This window comes from Kogia breviceps, chromosome 3 (assembly GCF_026419965.1).
Source record: "Kogia breviceps isolate mKogBre1 chromosome 3, mKogBre1 haplotype 1, whole genome shotgun sequence".
Taxonomy (NCBI): Eukaryota; Metazoa; Chordata; class Mammalia; order Artiodactyla; family Physeteridae; genus Kogia; species Kogia breviceps.
In genome coordinates this window covers 142,462,063-142,481,407 of record NC_081312.1, presented here as the reverse complement: position 1 = coordinate 142,481,407, position 19,345 = coordinate 142,462,063, and the positions used below count along the sequence as shown (strand labels likewise).

Sequence of the window (19,345 nt, the reverse complement as noted above, 5' to 3'; positions counted from 1 at the left end):
GAGTAACAAAATTTTCTCCTTTTCCTTGGTTTTGAGGAACCCATCTTCCTTTATAAAATTTCTAAAACTGGTTTTCACTACTGATCCTTAGCCAGCCAGATCTCTACTAACTGGTGCCCCTGAACCCTAAGGGCTACTCCCAAACTCAATGCCAAAATTTCAGAAGGTAGTTTTGTTGGTTTTTTTCCAACTTGAAAATGCTATACTATGGCAAACTGAGGAAAAAATAACTACCTACCAGTCTGTAGACTGTTGTACCATTCAGTGTAGGTGTAGAAGAGATTATAACAAATCAAAGATCTAATACTTTAAGAGATTACTTCTCAGATCCCCATCTGAAAAATGGGTAGGAAAATAATTGTTACTTACAGTTAGTAGTATTCTTTTGAGTATTAGGCAAGCAACGCGCTAAAGATGCTTAGTACACTGCCCAGCACATAAAATGCTTACGAATGTTAGCAACTGTGTAATCCCTTGTGGTAAGCATAGCTCCACTCTACAAATGAGGAAAAAAGATCAGAAGTGACACAGAGACCCAAAGTCACAAAGAGAGGCAGACCAAAAGTTAGTTCACTCCAATACATACTGAGGCTTCCATTGTGCCATTCTACAAAGTGCAGAGGGGATCAGGAAATGAAGAAGACCCCTAGACAGACAGACAGACAGACAGACAGACAGACAGACACACACACACACACACACACACACACACACACACACACCTGCTCCCACAACTGTAGAGTTAGGAAGGGAAGAAAAGGGTATGAAATCTAGAATACAAAAAGTGCCAGTTCCCCCAAAGAGTCAAAGACAAGGGTACCCTGGCTGCCCACAGCACTCAGAAGTCTGAGCCATCTCATGGGCACAGCCATAGCCACTCAGAGACACTTACAAGAACCTCTATAAAGACTCCTTCTCAAATCAAAAGGTGGCCTCAGAGCAATCCCTTGGCACCCATCTTTTACTCTGTATGAGCAGACTGCTGAGTTTTCCAAGAATCTAGACCATTTGAATTACTCATCACTGATTTATATGAAGGAATATGTGAGGCTTTAAGAGGCGCTATTCTGAATTTACCTTGAAGGACTTTCCTGGAAAAGATGCCTTAAAGAAAAAAACCAGTAAGATTAGTGCTTAAGTTTCCAACACTTCAACAAAGTGTGCTGCCCAGTTACTGAGATGAAGAGTCAAAGTTAGACTTATTTCCTAGGAACAAAAACCAAAAGTCTGTCGTTAAAGCTCTAAACCTAGTCAATTACTTGGAGTAAGGAAAACGGCTGGAGGACTAACACCTAAAAAGCTGGAAACAAAGACACATACACTTCCAGGTGTGGATTTTTATTTTCACAAAGAGACAACAATGCCTTCCCACATACAAGTATTTACAAAACCCAACTGATTCACCAATCTAGAACCTGGGTTTTTTTTTTTTTTTTTTTTTCCACTTCTCAACATAGTTGGGAATATGGAAACATTAATACCCACACAATTCCCAGAGATGGAATTTATCCATCAAACAGTGCAGATTACCTAAAAGTGCACTTACCTGCACAACTCAGTCTAAGAACCTCAGTGATACAAACCTCATGGCCAAGGTTTCAGTAATCTATTTGGTTTCATACCATGCAAACCTGAACAAGTGTGCTGCTACACTAAACTGAAAATCGGTTCTCATTTTACAATTAAAAAGGTTCTCAACGCTTTAGCAACTATACAGAATATGAAGGTTTATTTCAAAAAAGAGTACATTTTTTAAAACCAGGATACACAGATGCACTTAATGTAACAGTACCTTCTGCAAAAATAGGTTACATAATACTCAGAAATGCAAGGAACAATCTTATTCTCTAAAAATTAAACAGCAGACTTTTTAAGCTTAAACAGCCTTCAAAATGGAGGCTGAAAACGCTTGGTGACAAGAAGTAACTCTAGAGCCTGACACCACAGAGCTAATGCTGGAAATTAAACTACTACCACACACCTGCAAACTACGCTTTATATTCACACAGCATTAAAATGGTTTTGATTCCTATCTTTTCAAATGTGTCTTGGTGCTGCAAGAAAAAAAGTTGAATGATACACAAAACTATTAAAAGTTACAACAGAACTATTTAAACATCTTCTCCAAAATTGAGAAAAGCAATCAGGTTAAATTTTAAAAAAAGAGAAAAAAGAAAAAGTCTGACAGAAATCTCAAGCAAGTCAGAGGTCCTCTTCATAAGTAGTCAAGTAAAGTTTACAGATTTCAATAAATTATCTTGAAACCGTGGCAGAGAGCTAATTTTCAGAATCGTCGTGGAGGTCCACCCTTAAATGGCTTAAATCCAGAGCCACTTCCTCTTGGCATGGAATTGCCACTGATTTGTACAATTCTATTAATTGGGGACGCATTACTGAAAAAGGTTTAAAAGAAAAAAATGTTAGAGAACAAAAGAACAAATAATTACAGCTAATACCTAAAAAGTGATTATCATTTAACAGACACTGTTCTTTGTACTTTACCCGTATTAAATAATTTACTCTTTTTAACAGTCCTGTGAGGTATGTACCATTACTAACCCCACTTTCCTGATAAAGATCTAGAAGCTAAGTAACTTGCCCAGGATCACAATGGTGATCTGATAATAAATGGTGGTGTGAGGATTTCAACTCAAGCAACCTCACATCAAAGCCTCTGCCTCTTAGTAAGCCATTTAACGGCCTGTGCATGAATAGACTGGAGCAGTGTTTCTCAAAGTGTGGCTCCCAGATCTGCAGCATCAGCATCAACTAGGAACTTGAACCTCTGAACTACAGGACATCATTCAAGAAATATTTTTGGAATTTCTTTTATATGTATAATGCAACACAGTAGGTATGAACGGATAATACAGGAATAAAGACCCACCCCAAAATCCTACAACAAATTTGGGAGAGAAAAACCCATGGTGAAATGGTTTAAGTAGGATAAAACCAAATTAAAGAAAGGTTTGGATGCCAGGCTGAGGAATCTGGATTAGATCCTGTAACCTAAAGAAGCTGTTTGTAGTTCTGGAGCAAGTAAACAGTGTAAGAAAACAGTTCCAACGGTTAAATTTAGAAATGACATGAAAAATGGAGAAGAGAAAACACTCATTTGGGAAGATCTGATAGAAGCTGAAATGAGCAAGAAGACAAAGCTACCACAAATATATTTTTTTAACTGACCCATACTTAAAAATTTATGCTAGGAGTGGAGAAAGATAAAGATGAGGCCCAGTCTGGCAATGGCAAATCAAAAGAAGCTGGAGACAACAACTGAAACATAAAGGTTTGAAATAGCAGAGGAATGAGTTTGCTTGTGACCCTGAATTTATGGAGACCTCCAAGCATTTACATGGAGATCATGATATAAAGCTAAAAATAAAGAATAGTACCTAGGGCTTCCCTGGTGGCGCAGTGGTTGAGAATCCGCCTGCCGATGCAGGGGACACGGGTTCGTGCCCCGGTCTGGGAAGATCCCACATGCTGCGGAGCGGCTGGGCCCGTGAGCCATGGCCACTGAGCCTGTGCATCCGGAGCCTGCGCTCCGCAAAGGGAGAGGCCACAACAGTGAGAGGCCCGTGTACCACAAAAAAAAAAAAAAAAAAAAAAAAAGAATAGTACCTAAAATCCAACCGTGTGAGGAGACAATAATTAATAAGGTAGAAAAGAAAATTATGGTACATTAGAAAACAGAGGAATGTTTTAAAAAAGGAAAAGCAACAGTGCTTAACCACCAAGAAGCCCAAGAACTAAAAAAATAAAGGAATCTATATTTGTCAAGAAAAAAGGTATTGGTGACCTTTAACAACCAAGGACAGAATGAGTGATGAGGCTGTGCAGGGCACAAGTATAGTAAACAGTCACTTAAGTTTGAGGCTAGAAGCAACCAACAGAAGAGTAGTAACTTGGATCAGTGAGCCAAGCCACTGTCTCTTCTAAGACAGATGAATGGGAAAGAAAAAAGGGCATGGGAGAGAGGGAGGCCAAACACTTGCCAGCTGAAGGGCCACAACGGATGTTGGTATGAAGAGAAAATAAAGCTCGTCTCCTAGCATTTGAACAGGCTTTGGGATAAATGTCCAAAAATTTTGCTAGACCTATTTGAAAAGGGAGGAAGCAGAACATACTTTCAGTTTCTTCTTCCTTTCTAGGAATTTTCAGAATGATAGTGAACAAGAAGATGGTTCCAACATGAAATTCGTATTAATTATCTACTGGATTCTGACATACATACCTACCTGTATGGAGACTGATATGCCAGAATGTCAATCAATTAACTTACAATGAGGAACGTTAACTCACAAATTAACATCAGCTGCCCTGGAGATTTTGGGTTAGTATGAGGAAATATCTGGGCAGACCTAGGGTTGTTACTAGTTGCAATTCAATCTCTCAGAAACTATAATGACCTTTAAGGAAAAGGAAAAAGGTTTGGTTGCATGCTGGCAGAAAAGTCTTAACTACTTACCTTGTATGCTGCGTTATCATGCCTGCTCCTGTCCGGCCATCACCCATTCGCCTTGCATCATGATAGCTAGGCCCTTGAGAAGGTGGACCATGCCATTCTTTCCTGGGTCCACTCGTGTCCCGTCCATGGCGGTCAACCACATGTCGTTCTTCAGGATAGTGCTAAAGAATAACATATTAAAAGAAAAATCAGGACAGACTCAGCCTCAGGCCAATTTACTTAAGGTGTACTTTTTTTTGATAAATTTATTTTATTTTTATTTAATTTTGGCTGTGTTGGGTCTTTGCTGCTGCGTGCAGGCTCTCTCTAGTTGCGGCGAGCGGGGGCTACTCTTCGTTGTGGTGTGCGGGCTTCACATTGCGGTGGCTTCTCTTGTTGCGGAGCACAGGCTCTAGAGCGCAGGCTCAGTAGTTGTGGCCATGGGCTTAGCTATTCCGCTACATGTGGGATCTTCCTGGACCAAGGCTAGAACCCATGTCCCCTAAACTGGCAGGCGGATTCTTAACCACTGCACCACCAGGGGAAGCCCCTTATGGTGTACTTTTAATGTCAGAAGGAATAAGATGTGTGAGAACATGAAAGAATGAATAATATGAAAAAAGGTTTCTATCTACTTTGAACTAAGAAGCTTCTCAGGCTTCAGGGTAGAAAAGGTAGAAGAACAGAATATGATTCAGCAGTGTTATTTCTATACCTTCTAGCACCCATGTACTTTCTGACCCTTGAGAATTTCTGGGTCTATATGTAATGCCTGGATCTCCTATATATATATATATATATATATATATATATATATATATATGTAAGAAGGCATACTGACAGGTCAAAACCTTAAGACAAATCAAGGTGGGGTATATGATCAACATGCAAATACCACATAGAAACATGAGCTGTCATCTTACTGTACACAGTACTAGTTAGTGCTATGGCTCTTACAAGGTCTTACATCCATGACTATGAAAAAAAAATAGTGAACATAAAGAAACAAAAGCAGAGAACTAATAAGGATGTGAGGAAAAAAGAGTCAAAAGTTATGATACTTAGCCTACAGAAATCTAAAGGCACCCCACAGAGATATATTGCGTTGGCCAAAAGGTTCGTTCGGTTTTCCCATAGGATGGCTCTAGTGGTGCTTAGTTGTCTTTAACTTCGTTCAAAACAATTTTGTTAGATTGTATTGTGACAGTTGTCATATCAGCATGTATTTTTAAAAAAACCAAAATTGGTGAATTTTTGTGTAGCCATTTTAATATTGAAGATGGAAGAAAAAAAAGCCATATTTTTGGCATATTATGCTTTATTATTTCAAGAAAGGTAAAAACGCAACTGAAACACAAAAAAAGATTTGTGCGGTGTATGGAGAAGATACTGTGACTGATCAAACGTGTCAAAGGTTGGTTTGCGAAGTACTGTGCTGAAGATTTCTTGCTGGATGGATGTTCCACAGTCGGGTAGACCAGCTGAAGTTGATAGCAATCAAATCGAGACATTAATTGAGAACAATCAACATTATATCACGTGGGAGATAGCCGACATACTCAAAATATCCAAATCAAGTGTTGAAAATCATTTGCACCAGCTTGGTTATGTGAACCGCTTTGATGTTTGGGTTCCACGTAAGTTAAGTGAAAAAAACCCTTCTTGACAGTATTTCCACATGCAATTCTCTATTGAAATGTAACGAAAATGTTCCATTTTTAAAACAAATTGTGACGGGCAATGAAAAGTGGATACCGTACTACAATGTGGAACAGAAGAGATTGTGGGGCAAGCAAAATGAACCACCACAAACCACACCAAAGGCCAGTCTTCATCCAAAGAAGGTGATGTGTATATAGTGGGATTAGAAGGGAGTCCTTCCAGAAGACCAAACAATTAACTCCGACAAGTACTGCTCCCAATTAGACCAACTGAAAGTGGCACTCGACGAAAAGTGTCCAGACTAGTCAATAGAAAATGCAGAATCTTCCATCAGGATAACGCAAGACCGCATGTTTCTCTGATGACCAGGCAAAAACTGTTACAGCTTGGCTGCGAAGTTCTGATTCATCCACCGTATTCACCAGACATTGCACCTTCGGCTTTCCACTTATTTTGGTCTTTACACAATTCTCTTAATGGGAAAAATTTCACTTCCCTGGAAGACTGTAAAAGGCACCTGGGAACAGTTCTTTGCTCAAAAAGATAAAAAGTTTTGGGAAGACGGAATTATGAAGTTGCCTGAAAAATGGCAGAAGGTAGTGGAACAAAACGGTGAATACGTTGTTCAATAAAGTTCTTGGTGAAAATGAAAAATGTGTCTTTTATTTGTACTTAAAACCCGAAGGAACTTTTTTGCCAACCCAATACTACAGTCAGAACAGCTTACAGACCAACACCATGAAAACCAAATTTCCAAGGGAGGAACAGGATCTCTTCCCTCAGGAGACCTTTTGCAAAAAGGGTATCTGATTGCAAGGGCACTAGTCTATAAGACTTAAATTTTACTCTAACTAAGGTAGAATACCTAGATTATGTAACAAATCTTAAATGTTCTATTCAGGATAAATAGTTCAATGAATTCATCTATTGAACATTTCTACTTACTAGAAACATTAAAACTTAATAAATCCCAGCAGGCCCAAATCCGTTTCAAAAATGCTTTGTATGAAATGGAAAGTGCATAGTTGTATTAACTAGAATGCCAAGAGATTAAAAAATTTTCTGGTAAAAAATGTTGCTACAAAACCTAGTATGTATTCAAATACAAAACAGAGCACCAAAGTATACTACAGGCTGAAGGATGGAGACACATATACACATACACACACACTTCAGAATTCTTTTTTGTATGTAATTTAAGAGAATAATCTATCTTTGCTACCGTCAACCCATATTATGCCAGTATTTCATCGACAGAATGCTTTCAAATCAGGTAAAAGGTTTTTGCTCATCTGAATTGCTAAGAGATGTCCTCTGTCGAGATTCATTAACTTAATAGAAAATATTCAAGTCAATAAAGTGTCACAAGAGTAAAAAAGGCAAATACAAAATATTCCAATTACCTACCTTTAAAAATAAAAGAGCAAAAAAGAGGCAACTGTTTTATTTCAGTTCTATACTTTAAGCTACTTAATAAAGTGGGAGAAAAGAGAGAGCATTATAAACCAAAAAACAACAAAAAAAAGGAAAAGGTGAAAGGGAAACACAGGTAGGGGCCCAAGACTTCCCATCCAGTTTGAAAGCCTGGATTTCTTAAAAAAGAAATAAAGCCAGTCATCATTAGGAAGGCTCATCTACCAAATACAACAATTCTCAAAATTTCACAGGAAGTTTAATAAAAATTTCAGGGCTACAATCATTTCATCATGTATGTAAGTTAAATCATTACATTGTACACCTTAAACTTACACAGTTCTTTCTGTATGTCAATTATATCTCAGTAAAACTGGAAGGAAAAAAAACTTCAGGGCTAATATCCTGCTTCTCTGGACTACTGTGTTCAACTACTGACTTGAAAATACAAGAGACGTTAAGATCTTTCACAAGAAACTCTCAATCATTCTAATCTAACTAGTCTAGTCCACACCCAAATGCTACTATAGATACAATGTGTCTCATAAGTCCTTTAAATTTATTTCTAGAGAGTTGACAATAAATCTGCGTAAGCATTTACCTGTGCTCCACTTCCTCGGTCTGTGATTACTCCTCTGTCTCCCTCTCTGTTTCCATAGCCTGAAGCATTACTGCGATTCCCAGGGGGAGCCCCTCTCACACTGTGACCTGATACTTCTCTCCCAGATCTTTCTGGCCTTTCAACTCTGTTAAACAAAATCCAAAAACATACACAATCAAACTCTATTATACCTTTTTTTAAAAAAACCCAAATGCATTATAAACCACCACTAGCTAGTCATTAGAAACTACACAAATACCTTGCTTCCCGTTTGTCGGTGGACATGCCTCCTTCACTTTTCCAGGAGGTTGGTCTAGATGGATTGGGCCCTCCTTCTCGAGGATGTCTAGGGTGAGTGATATCAGGCCTGTCATGAATGATCACTGTCCTCCTCTCATCTCGTTCCCCTCGTACTTCTCGCCTGTCTGTTTCTCTAAGTTCGTTTCTTGATGGTAGAGGCTCATTTCTTCTGGAATCACTGAAATTTTTGGGATACCTTTCAAAACCTGGATCTTCTCTTCGTGCAGAAGGACGTGTTTTTTTCCCTTCACTTTGACCAACAAAACGTTCTCGCCTGTCATCCAAAACAAAGAACACAGGTCCTGAGAAGTACTTACTTGGCCTTATTCTTCTTAACTTTATTTGCATAACCTACAATAATAACACCTTCTTTAAAAATTAACTTAAGATAAAGCAACCAAAAATAGCCACAATTATTGATAATAACCTATATTCTTTTAAATTGAGCTAAATGTCTGGCATGAAGGTTGGTTTTGTGCCATCCAAGGGAAATTACATCAAACACTCAAGTCACTACTAAACTGAGGGATATTTTACTGTTCTTCACAGTTGAGGCCCATCCAAAGTTAACAGTACTCCCACTTAGTTTTAAAGGTTAAGAAGATAAAACCAACCTACTTAACTGTGTTATGGTGGCCTACAAAACTAATTTTGAATACTGAATCACAGTCTCATTAACAAATACAAAAACCAAACATATGATTTGTTCTGAATACTCAGTTATGACCTGTACTTCTTAAGATTTTAATAGAGAACCAAAATCACTAACAAGGCTCATATACCAAATACAGCATTTTTCAACATTATCTGTTTACCTTTCAAAAGATGAAGACTGTATTGATGAACTCTCAGGAAACCTGCCCCTCTCTCGGTGATCAAAGTCATTAAATCTGTTCTGTTGTCGAGAGTAGTCAGAACCGTGGCCGAATCGTGCATCTGTATCTAGAGACAACTTTTTATTCTCGCTCCAGTAAGGATCATCTCGCCTTGAAGAGAAATAATTGCTCGTTTATATAAATTAGTTTTACAACAATCAAATAACACTTACTTGGAGTCATACATACCACATGCTAGGAACTGTGGATACAGAGGGCTAATAAACTCAAGACAAAACATTCTGTTACAGGAACAAGCTAGCAAAAAATTATTGTTATACAAAGTCATATAGTTACTAGAGGAATTTCACAGGAAAGAAAATAGTTGAAAAATTGTTTGTTTTCAAATTACTAAATGGAAAAGACAAGATAAACACTTGATACCATTTTATGATAAAATTCTAACTAGGTGTGTACAACCTTTTTGGTTATACTTAACTTTGGAAAGGTTAGAGGGGTCAGTCCCAAGCACAATTCATTCACTCCACTTATTTCTCATCACTATCAACTAAATCTCACAGAATGTGTAATAAGAAAATTAAATGACTATATTATATTTTGAAATCTATTAAGAACCAGGAATGCAAACACGTACAGAATCTATATTTTGGTCTTCCCAAATTTATGACTTTGATTTCTGTACCATCTGCACTACCCTGTAAGAATTTTCAAAATGGGTCTGAGTTTGAGAGCCATTGCTGAAGTCTACCATGTATTTCCAGTCATAGTGGGAAAACATTTGCATTAGGAAGGGAAACAGAAAGAAGAGCAGACTCTTCTACTTGACAATGCACTGGGTCCAATTCAGTACTGAAATCATTCCCATCCCTGTTGATCATGACCCTTTACTCCAGTGATGGGTGCCTGTACTCTCCAATTCTAGAGTTAGTCTTAGCTTGGATTAAGGAATAAGATAGTAAGCTACTGTTAAAGAAAGTAAGCAACTACCTATGATCTACATCACGTGGGCGTTTCAAAGAATTCCTTTTTTCTTGTTCATAACGAAGCTGCTGCTGTTGCCTTCTCAGTTCCTCTCGTTCTCGAGCAATACGTTCAGCTTCCTTACGTCGTTCCTTCAGACAACATAGAAGGAAGAACCAACCAATGCAAAATGAAAACATAAGGTAAGTATATATGCAACTTTGTTTTAATCCTGTCATTAAGAAACCATCATTGGCAAGCACCAGGCAAAACACATACCTGGGACTAATAAAAAAATCTGACTTCAGTAATCAGCAATCTAAGCTATGACTATTGTTCTGCAACATTAAAATTAACAGAGACTGGGTGTTAAAAGCTGGCAATTTTTTAAATTTGGAAGGTCAGATTTAGTTTAATAATTTTAAACAAAAGCACCTAAAGGGAATTAGAAATAGAGTTCTTAATAAGTATGAAGATTAAGTGCCTTAAAACCTTGGATGCAATTCTGCAAAGAGAGGCATTATTTCCTTCCAGCCTTGGGAAATCACTCCCGCTATAATATGTAAGGAAATAGTTATTTTCTAAGAATGGGATAGTGACAGAGCCTGGATTACAACTACTCTGGACTCATAGTCCTATGCTCAGACTATTAGGCTGCCATGATATTGCAGAGCTCGAGGTATTACCAATTGGCTAGAACAAAGTCATGACTAAATGTATTTTTAACTAGCACCTAATTCACTGTTACCTTTCAGGGACACTTAATAAATGCTCATTAGCTAAACTTACTCTATAGAAGCTTTACAACACGTAAAGCAAATTTTAGGGCAAAAATTACAGGGTTTGAAAAAGGTCAGTTATTTAAGATGAAAAGATTTTCTGACTGCACCTGTTCAATACGAATGCGTTCCCTTTCCAAGCGTTCGCGTTCCATTCTCTCTCTCTCTAGTTTTTGCCTTTCAATTTCTAGGCGCTCTCTCTCTCTCTGTAAGCGTTCCCGTTCTTCCCGTTCACGAATTATTCTAATGCGTTCTCGCTCTCGACGCTCTCTTTCTGCAATCTCTCTTCGTCTAACAAAAATCAGTATTTAGAAATACTTAAATTATGCTAGCACTGTGTGAAAGAGAATAGCTTTTGAATTTGTATTTTTCCTTGAGGTTGGCAATTTTGAACTTCAACTCATTCTAAGTAGTTTTAATGTAATTGGAAAGAGAACTCAAAATAAAACTTTAAACAGATTTCAATACTGTCACTTATTTATTGAGACTGTCAACTGAACAGCTGAATTTTATAGAGTAGTTGCCTCTTAGATGATTCCTGTTTAAATAAAAATCCCACTATAACAGCCCATTAATTAATCAACATTTTTAAAAGGAGATATTCTACATACATGAATTTACAAAACTACAACTTATACTGTTTTTGATAGAAAAATAGGATATAGTCTATCTCCTTAAAATTAGGTAGGCCTTATTTTTGATAACTTGGGATCATAACCATCAGCATGAATTATAGCAAATGCTGTATATAATAAACGGTTGCCTCAAAGCCTCTTTTGGAGTGTTCACAGCCCATAATAGATGGCTCCAGGTAACATGCTTCTTTGATTCAGGAGGTAGTTCAAATGTTTGCTCAACTAAATTAAGTTATTATATTAAGACTTTTAACAGCTTTTGTTTTTTAAAAAAAATCATTTCCTTACTTTAAGGCACCCAGTGTATTTAGTCTATCACCACGCCTTCCCCTAGTAACCCAGTGGTTCTCAATGGTTCAGTACTGCCCCCATGGAAATCTGAGGGGCATTTTAAATTATCACAATGATCATGGGGCGGTTACCAGCAATTAGTGAAGGGGACCAAGGTTTCTAAATATCTTCTGATGCGTGGAATAGTCAAGATAGTTCTGCATAACAAAAAACTGTCCAACACTCCTAATATACCTTTCAAATACCATAATGGACATTCATGTCATCAAAACAATATCACCTCTAGAGAAAAAAATCTAGCTCTAGAACTTAACTAATTTTTAATAACTGCTAGGTTCGCTTTGGCATGGTTTTATGTACACTAAAGTTTCCAGGAATGCAACTCCACATAAATAAGAGGGAAAATTATACTTTCTTGAGAACTTCACCAAGAGTTGTTCACCATTTCAGATATCATGTCATAACGTCAACAACGCTCCTGGTATTTGACTCACCAATATGACAAACCGGTATCAATCTGTGTTTGCAGCTGTCACATTCTCACTGAGTCTTAAGAAGGGTGCAAACATCTGACTACTTCATTAGATCTTCTAGAGAGTCATGCCTAAACATTCATATCTGGAATATATGCTTCATTATAAATTACTTTCATTTTTCCTTTGTATTACAGTTAAGGCTTTATATTGATATTTTTTGTATATTTGTATGGGTAGGTATATTATATACCAATTTCGTTTCAGATTAGTAAAGAAGGTGCTGCAACTCTTTTGTTTACTATGAAAGGGGTGCTGGTCTAATGGGTTTGAGGAGTGCTGCCTAATAACTCCCACTCCCACCGTCCTCTCAACTTGTGGTCCTCCAAACAGGAGGCTAAGTGTGCTGAGACCTCATCCAACAAAGGTTCTGAGTAATGCAAGGGTTATTTCCTTTAGGTAAACTGTGCGGCAATCATAGTATTATTTAAGTTGCTAAAAGTATCTCTGGTAGTTCCGAGCACTCTTGTGAATGAATAGATGAAATTTCATGGTAAGTGACCATTTGACAGTATAGGTTAATATTTGGAAATTTATATTATGAAACACTTTCAAAAGAATATATATATATATATTTTTTGCGGTACGCGGGCCTCTCACCATTGCGGAGCACAGGCTCCGGACGCGCAGGTTCAGAGGCCATGGCTCATGGGCCTAGCCACTCCACGGCATGTGGAATCTTCTCGGACCGGGGCACAGACCCGTGTCCCCTGCATCGGCAGGCGGACTCGCAACCACTGCGCCACCAGGGAAGCCCACAAGAATAATTTAAGTGGCATCCAAAAATTGATATATGAAAGCAAACTGGTACTCATGATGAACTGTTGAGATACTGCCACTAAAAACAGAAATGTTTTGCTCTCGTTTTGTTTTAAAAAGAATGCCTGCTTTGGGACAGAGCTTGAACACAATAAGGTTCACAGGGTTAAATCTGCCTTCACTTGGTCTCTAATTCAAAGTACAATAAGTTTTCCCTAAAATGTCAACATATTATTTGACCACTATAGCTTACATTGAGACTATCCTATCTCAAAAATCAATTTTTCCTTTAAAGTCATGTTTTTTATGGCGGCAGCTTTGGAGTAGAGGAAAGAGCATTGGACTTGGAGTCAGAAGACTTGGGTCTGAGTCCCGACTCTGCCACTCATTAGCCATGTGGCATTGGAAGAGTCATTTAGCCTCTCTGGGCCTCCATTTTTTTCACTTATATAATAGACATAACTAATCTTACAGAACTGTCAAGACAGAGATAACAGATGGAAAGGTATTTTGTAAATCGTAAAATACTATGCAAACTTAAGAAATTATTAGGTTTTACTGCACTTCTTAAAAGTGACAAATATCTTTCTGTAGGAATACAATTTCCAGAAATCTGGTTTATAACTAGTGTTAAAGATGTACCTATAGTTAAGACAGGTATAAAATAGACTCTTTTCCTACCTTCGAAGTTCCATTGCTCGTCGCAATCTTTCAAAACGAACTAAATGTTCTCTCAATCTTTGTTCCTTCATCTTTTCAAAAGGCAAGATGTCTTTCCTCCTGTAGTCTTTGTCCCTTTTTTTATCTAAGCTAGCTCTCTCCTTTTCCTTGCTTCTTCCATGAATCTGTAGAAAAAACAAAATTATAACAGGACTACAAGTTAAAATAATTTTATTTTTTCAAGTTGAGCTGGTCATTTAAAAAGCCTAAATGAGTAATGGCATTCCCCTTTTCTTAGGTTTTCTAGCATGGAAGTATGCAAAATGGTTAGAGACACTGACTTATCTTCTTTGGGGAACAGGTGGAATAGTATACAACATCTGTCTCAGAGACTTACTTTCTCATATCTTCCTCTTCTTGATGGCCTACAATGATCTCCTTTAGTTTGGTCTAGTATTACCATATGTCCTGGACTCTTTGAACCTAAGAGGAAAAAAAAAAGTTAGATAAGCAAATGTCTAAAAATATTTCAGTAAAAACGAAAATATAATATAAAAATGCTGATTCTTAGACAACCAAATATTTATAAACCAATACATGAAAAAACTTATTCTATGAGAACTTAAAGGTAAAGAGTTTTTAAAGCTTGATCCGCTAACATAAATACTTTCAGAGATACCAAAAGATCAATTACATAGCTATTACTCAATGACCATTTTCAGTTAGCCCAGATTTAACAGTAAATGGGTTAGATGGAGGAAGACATCTGTTTCCTAAGAGTGGAAAAGGAGAAGACAATCAGTCTACTAGACCTCCTTTTCTACCACAGTGACATCTAATAACAAAGTTTAAATATTCATCTGGATTGTAATCTCAAGTTTCCCCTTCCACTGTAAAAATTAAATTGTAGGATGCATTAGAAAGGGATTGAGAAGAAAGATGCATAGCATACTTATTCGTTTCTTTTCTTCACTTTTTTTAATCGATTCTGAAGTTTGGCCACTTGATCCATTATCATTCTTCTCATCTTTACCTTCTATTTTCTTAGTATCCTTGCTTTCTTTTTTTTCAGGTTTCTCAGACGACCTCTTCTCTTCTTTTTTGACTGAGGCTTGTGTCCTGACCATACCAACCCACGCAAGAAAACAACAAAATGAGGACTACGTCATCAGTGTACCAAAAAAGTCTATACGCTTATCAACAAAATAAATCCTTACTTGCTACTTCTATCACTCATATTTTTTTTGTCTCCAGAACTTCTTGAACTACTCTTTTCATCATTTTCTTTCTTCAATTCTTTCTTAGAAGGATCACCTTTAACCTGAAAGGTTTAAACAGAAAAAAATGTGGTTTAACGTTACATTTTTATGTTTGTAAAAAGTATGCTGATAGTAGAAAATTTGGAAAACAGAAATGAATATATAAAAATAAAAATCATTCCTAATTCTACTCCCTACCAGTGTAACATCTTTAAATTTAAAATTACTAGCCCTCAAAGTAACCTCCCTTTTATAAACACTTAAGCAAGCTTACTTTTTCAACAGAAATTAGCTGTCCATGCAGCTCAGTGCGATGAAGATGTGCAATACATCTGGACACCTCTGTGCTTGAAGACATAGTTACAATGCCATAGCACTTGGCCCCAGGACTTCGAGCATTTGTGACTACCTTTGCACTCAGAACCTGTAAAATAAGATTATACTTTAGAAAGTTTCACAACTTTACAACCACATACATTTCTAAATAGATTAAACTTCAGAATGGACACTATTCAAACTAAAGGATAAGTTCAGGATGTATAAATTCAGGATAAAGGATAAATTTAGGACATATATTATTCTATGATCACCATCTATCTTGCCTGTAAGTACTCAGTAAATATTCAGGGCAACAATTTAAAATGCCAAAAAGCAATTTAACCTGCTTTTCCTTTTTTTTTTTTCAAATACATTGCCAAAACACAGTCAGTCACATCAGTGAAGTAATGGCATAATTAACGAAAGCAAAGAAATAATATTTTCAATTAGATTTGGGTCAAAATTTCCCTATCAAAAGCCCACCCTGAATCTCTTAAAGATATTAAAACAAAAAGGGTAAGTTCCTAGAAGGTGTCTAGATAAGTGTTAACACTTTTCTATAATGGGTCTTTCAAAAATAAAGAATCTGCCACATGTAAAAAAGCAACCTTAAAAATATACCCTAGGGCTTCCCTGGTGGCGCAGTGGTTGAGAGTCCACCTGCCGATGCAGGGGACACGGGTTCGTGCCCCGGGCCGGGAGGATCCCACATGCCACGGAGCGGCTGGGCCCGTGAGCCATGGCCGCTGAGCCTGCGCGTCTGGAGCCTGTGCTCCGCAGCGGGAGAGGCCACAACAGTGAGAGGCCCGCGTACCGCAAAAAAAAAAAAAGAATCCGCCTGCCAATGCAGGGGACACGGGTTCGAGCCCTGGTCCGGGAAGATCCCACATGCCGTGAAGCAACTAAGCCCGTGCGCCACAACTACTGAGCCCACGCGCCTAGAGCCTGTGCTCCGCAACGAGAAGCCATGACAACAAGAAGCCTGTGCACCACAACAAAGAGTAGCCCCCGCTCACCGCAGCTAGAGAACGCCCACGCTCAGCAATGAAGACCCAACACAGCCAAAAATAAAAACAAATAAATTAATTTTTTAAAAAAAACCCTAAAAAAACACTCTAAAAAGACACACTTTCCATCTTTGTACTTCTAAAATGTATACCAATATAAAAGTGACAAATAATTTCAATTCTATAAAATGAATAGCTAAGAGAGACAAGGCAAGGGTGGATGAGTGAGAAGAAAAGCGAAAGAGAACAATGTAGTGCTGAATAAATAGGAACAGGGACGCAGTGTCAGGAAGAAGAACGTAAAGAATTTAGGAGGCTGTATGGTGTGGGTAGCTGGTAGCTATCAGCTTTTATCTCAACTCTGGGAAACGCTGACTTGCCCCAACAACAGCTTAATTCTTAAGCCCGAGGTCCTTGTTATAAGTACATGGTTTCCTAATATAGTTTTAATCCTAATAAATGCTAACATCAAAATACCATTTTTACAGCTCTAACAATAAATTGTTGAAAATAGAACCAAAAATATACCACAGCTGATCATGGGACCACAATTCTCAGTGTTCTGTATGTGACATCTACAAGAACCTCCTTAATGTGCAGGTAACTCTCCAATTAGAAGAAGAAAAAAAAAAAACCTAAAATCAGTAAGATTTTTGTAACACTCATTAATGGCTATTTACTGTTAATGGTCATTAATTTAATAAATATTTGAAAGCCTACCATGTACACACACATAGTATAGTAGATAAAGATCCCTGCTATCAAAGAATTTACAGCAGAGTAGGTTACATGCAATGTATCAATATACTGAACACTAAAATGTAAAGTAGAAAATAGTGAGTGCCCTAAGGGATGCACATCTACTGCAACTTAATTCAACAGCCATTATTTGAATATTCAATTCATTTAATCATTGACTATTTTTCTCTTCTGTTAGGGCTCCCCTCATATGCCAGAAAAAGTTCTCCTGTTGAACCAACCACAGTAAACCCTCCCTTTGCTAACACCCTGCACTCTTCCTTCACAGCACATATCAAAACTTCTGATTAAGTTTTACCAATTTTACATTCTTCACCACCACTGTACTGGAATTTGTATAATGAGAAGGACCACATCAGTTTTGGGGTTTTTTCCCTCATATTCTATATCCCATTGCCTAATATTAATCTACCTATATTTTCCAGATGACCAGATCAGCCTCAGCGATTCTAGGTCCAAGAAATATCATGATGAATGTGATGAATCAAACTCAGTCGTTGGCTTAAATGGGCTCAAAATATGAGCTCTTAATAAAAGATTCCCAGGGCTCAGAGTGAGATTATATGATGAAACTCACCATTACTACAAACTCAATAATTATGCCTGTAACAGCCCTAAGAGAGACAAGAAACTAGATTTTATATATACTGTTTTGAATATAACCTCTATGTAAAATGGAGATAACAGAAAGATGGATAAAAAGGTAAAAAGAATGTACCTTTCCATATTTGCCAAAGAGGTTCTTCAAATCAGCAGCTTTGGTATTAGAAGAAAGTCCACTAACCCAGATATTTTTAGTTGAGCTTCCACTGCTACCACTAGTACTACTTGTACTTCCTAGAATAGATTTAATATCAGAAGTTTAAGTATCTCAATTGGAATTATTTTTAACACAATTATTAGGGCCATATTCTTCCAAAATTATAATACCCTCTAATGTTGATAGTACAACTTTACTACATCAAAATCCTACACATCTATTATTAAAATCAAACACAATAAGAGATAATACAAACATGTCTGAACATCTGTACATTCCCTGCTGCACGAATTTTAAGACAACGTAGGCAAAAAAATAAATTACATGTCTTGGACTTTTGCTGTTAAGCTCAATAACTTATACTCAACCACTGCACTGAATACAGGCAACCAGGAAGTAGTCATCTAGGAATGTGCAGACTGCTTAATTACCTACATCTGTGGTGGGCTTTAGCTCCTGAGAAACTTGGGAGTGCAAAGGGAAAAGTCAAACAAAGGGATAAACTGTTTTCAAGAATTTTAATGTTTAATAACAAAGACTAGCCAACCACAGTTCACCTTCATTCTCTATCAGAGAAAGGGTAAGAGAAAGTGGGAATTACATGAAGCTGGATAACTCTATTTAAAAAAAAAAACAACTTCTAAAATCACTTATAAAAATAAGATCAGAGATCTCAAAATCCTTTAGAATAGGTAAATGGTTATATGAATTATTTCTGTACTATTTCCATACACAAATTATGGTTTCATACAGATAAATGCCATTTCTTAAAATACAGGCCTGGTCAGTCATCCTTCAGTGCTTTACTTCAAATGTGCTATTATAAAAAAGGAATTTTCATTCATTTGACTTTACTTGGCAAACAACTCTTACCCACTCTAAGGGAAACAGTACCTAAGCAAACAAAAGTAATAATTTTTAAAACTCTGCATTATTGGAGTAAAATGTTTAATGCTTTAAAAATTACAAGCCACAAGTTTTAGTTGAAGAACTATTGTCAGCATACTTATGAGGAGACAACACATGCCTGACTCAAATATTTTAAATATTAATGGTTGCTGCATTTGTGTTCTTAAGAAATGTTCTTATCAAACGATCTGCTATGAAATGTTAACTGGAAGTTTGTGTATCTTTTTTATTTTACCAGCAACATTTGGGCCCACGTACTTCTCTAACTACAGAAAAAAAAATTTAATGACAGGAAAAAGTTAACATTTAATTAAGACTACACTAGTCTTCTAAATTTAAAGAATAACATTTAATACATTTATTATATCTTATCCATTAACCAAACTGTAAGGAATGGGGGTAATGAAATTAATTAATTATCAATTACTAAACCAATCACTAAAATTTCTAATTA

At 37.0% G+C, this 19,345-nt stretch overlaps 1 protein-coding gene across 4 annotated transcripts in view; it reads right to left on the bottom strand.

The window, feature by feature from the left end:
- Nucleotides 1-1,322: 1,322 nt before the first annotated feature.
- The window catches only part of SLTM (SAFB like transcription modulator), a 45,204-nt gene continuing 27,181 nt past the window's right edge, over nucleotides 1,323-19,345 (bottom strand). For 3 of the 4 annotated variants that reach the window (XM_059056204.2, XM_059056205.2, XM_067029761.1), the window contains exons 9-21: nucleotides 17,941-18,059; nucleotides 15,413-15,562; nucleotides 15,097-15,200; nucleotides 14,832-14,998; nucleotides 14,277-14,362; nucleotides 13,901-14,064; nucleotides 11,112-11,292; nucleotides 10,250-10,374; nucleotides 9,242-9,412; nucleotides 8,386-8,700; nucleotides 8,127-8,271; nucleotides 4,472-4,632; nucleotides 1,323-2,393 (exon numbers count right to left, since the gene is read on the bottom strand). In XM_059056204.2, coding sequence (XP_058912187.1) covers nucleotides 2,285-2,393; nucleotides 4,472-4,632; nucleotides 8,127-8,271; nucleotides 8,386-8,700; nucleotides 9,242-9,412; nucleotides 10,250-10,374; nucleotides 11,112-11,292; nucleotides 13,901-14,064; nucleotides 14,277-14,362; nucleotides 14,832-14,998; nucleotides 15,097-15,200; nucleotides 15,413-15,562; nucleotides 17,941-18,059 — 1,997 coding nt within the window. In that variant the 3' untranslated portion in view covers nucleotides 1,323-2,284. The remainder of the gene's footprint in view (nucleotides 2,394-4,471; nucleotides 4,633-8,126; nucleotides 8,272-8,385; nucleotides 8,701-9,241; nucleotides 9,413-10,249; nucleotides 10,375-11,111; nucleotides 11,293-13,900; nucleotides 14,065-14,276; nucleotides 14,363-14,831; nucleotides 14,999-15,096; nucleotides 15,201-15,412; nucleotides 15,563-17,940; nucleotides 18,060-19,345) is intronic. The other variant, XM_067029760.1, reaches the window with a different exon arrangement.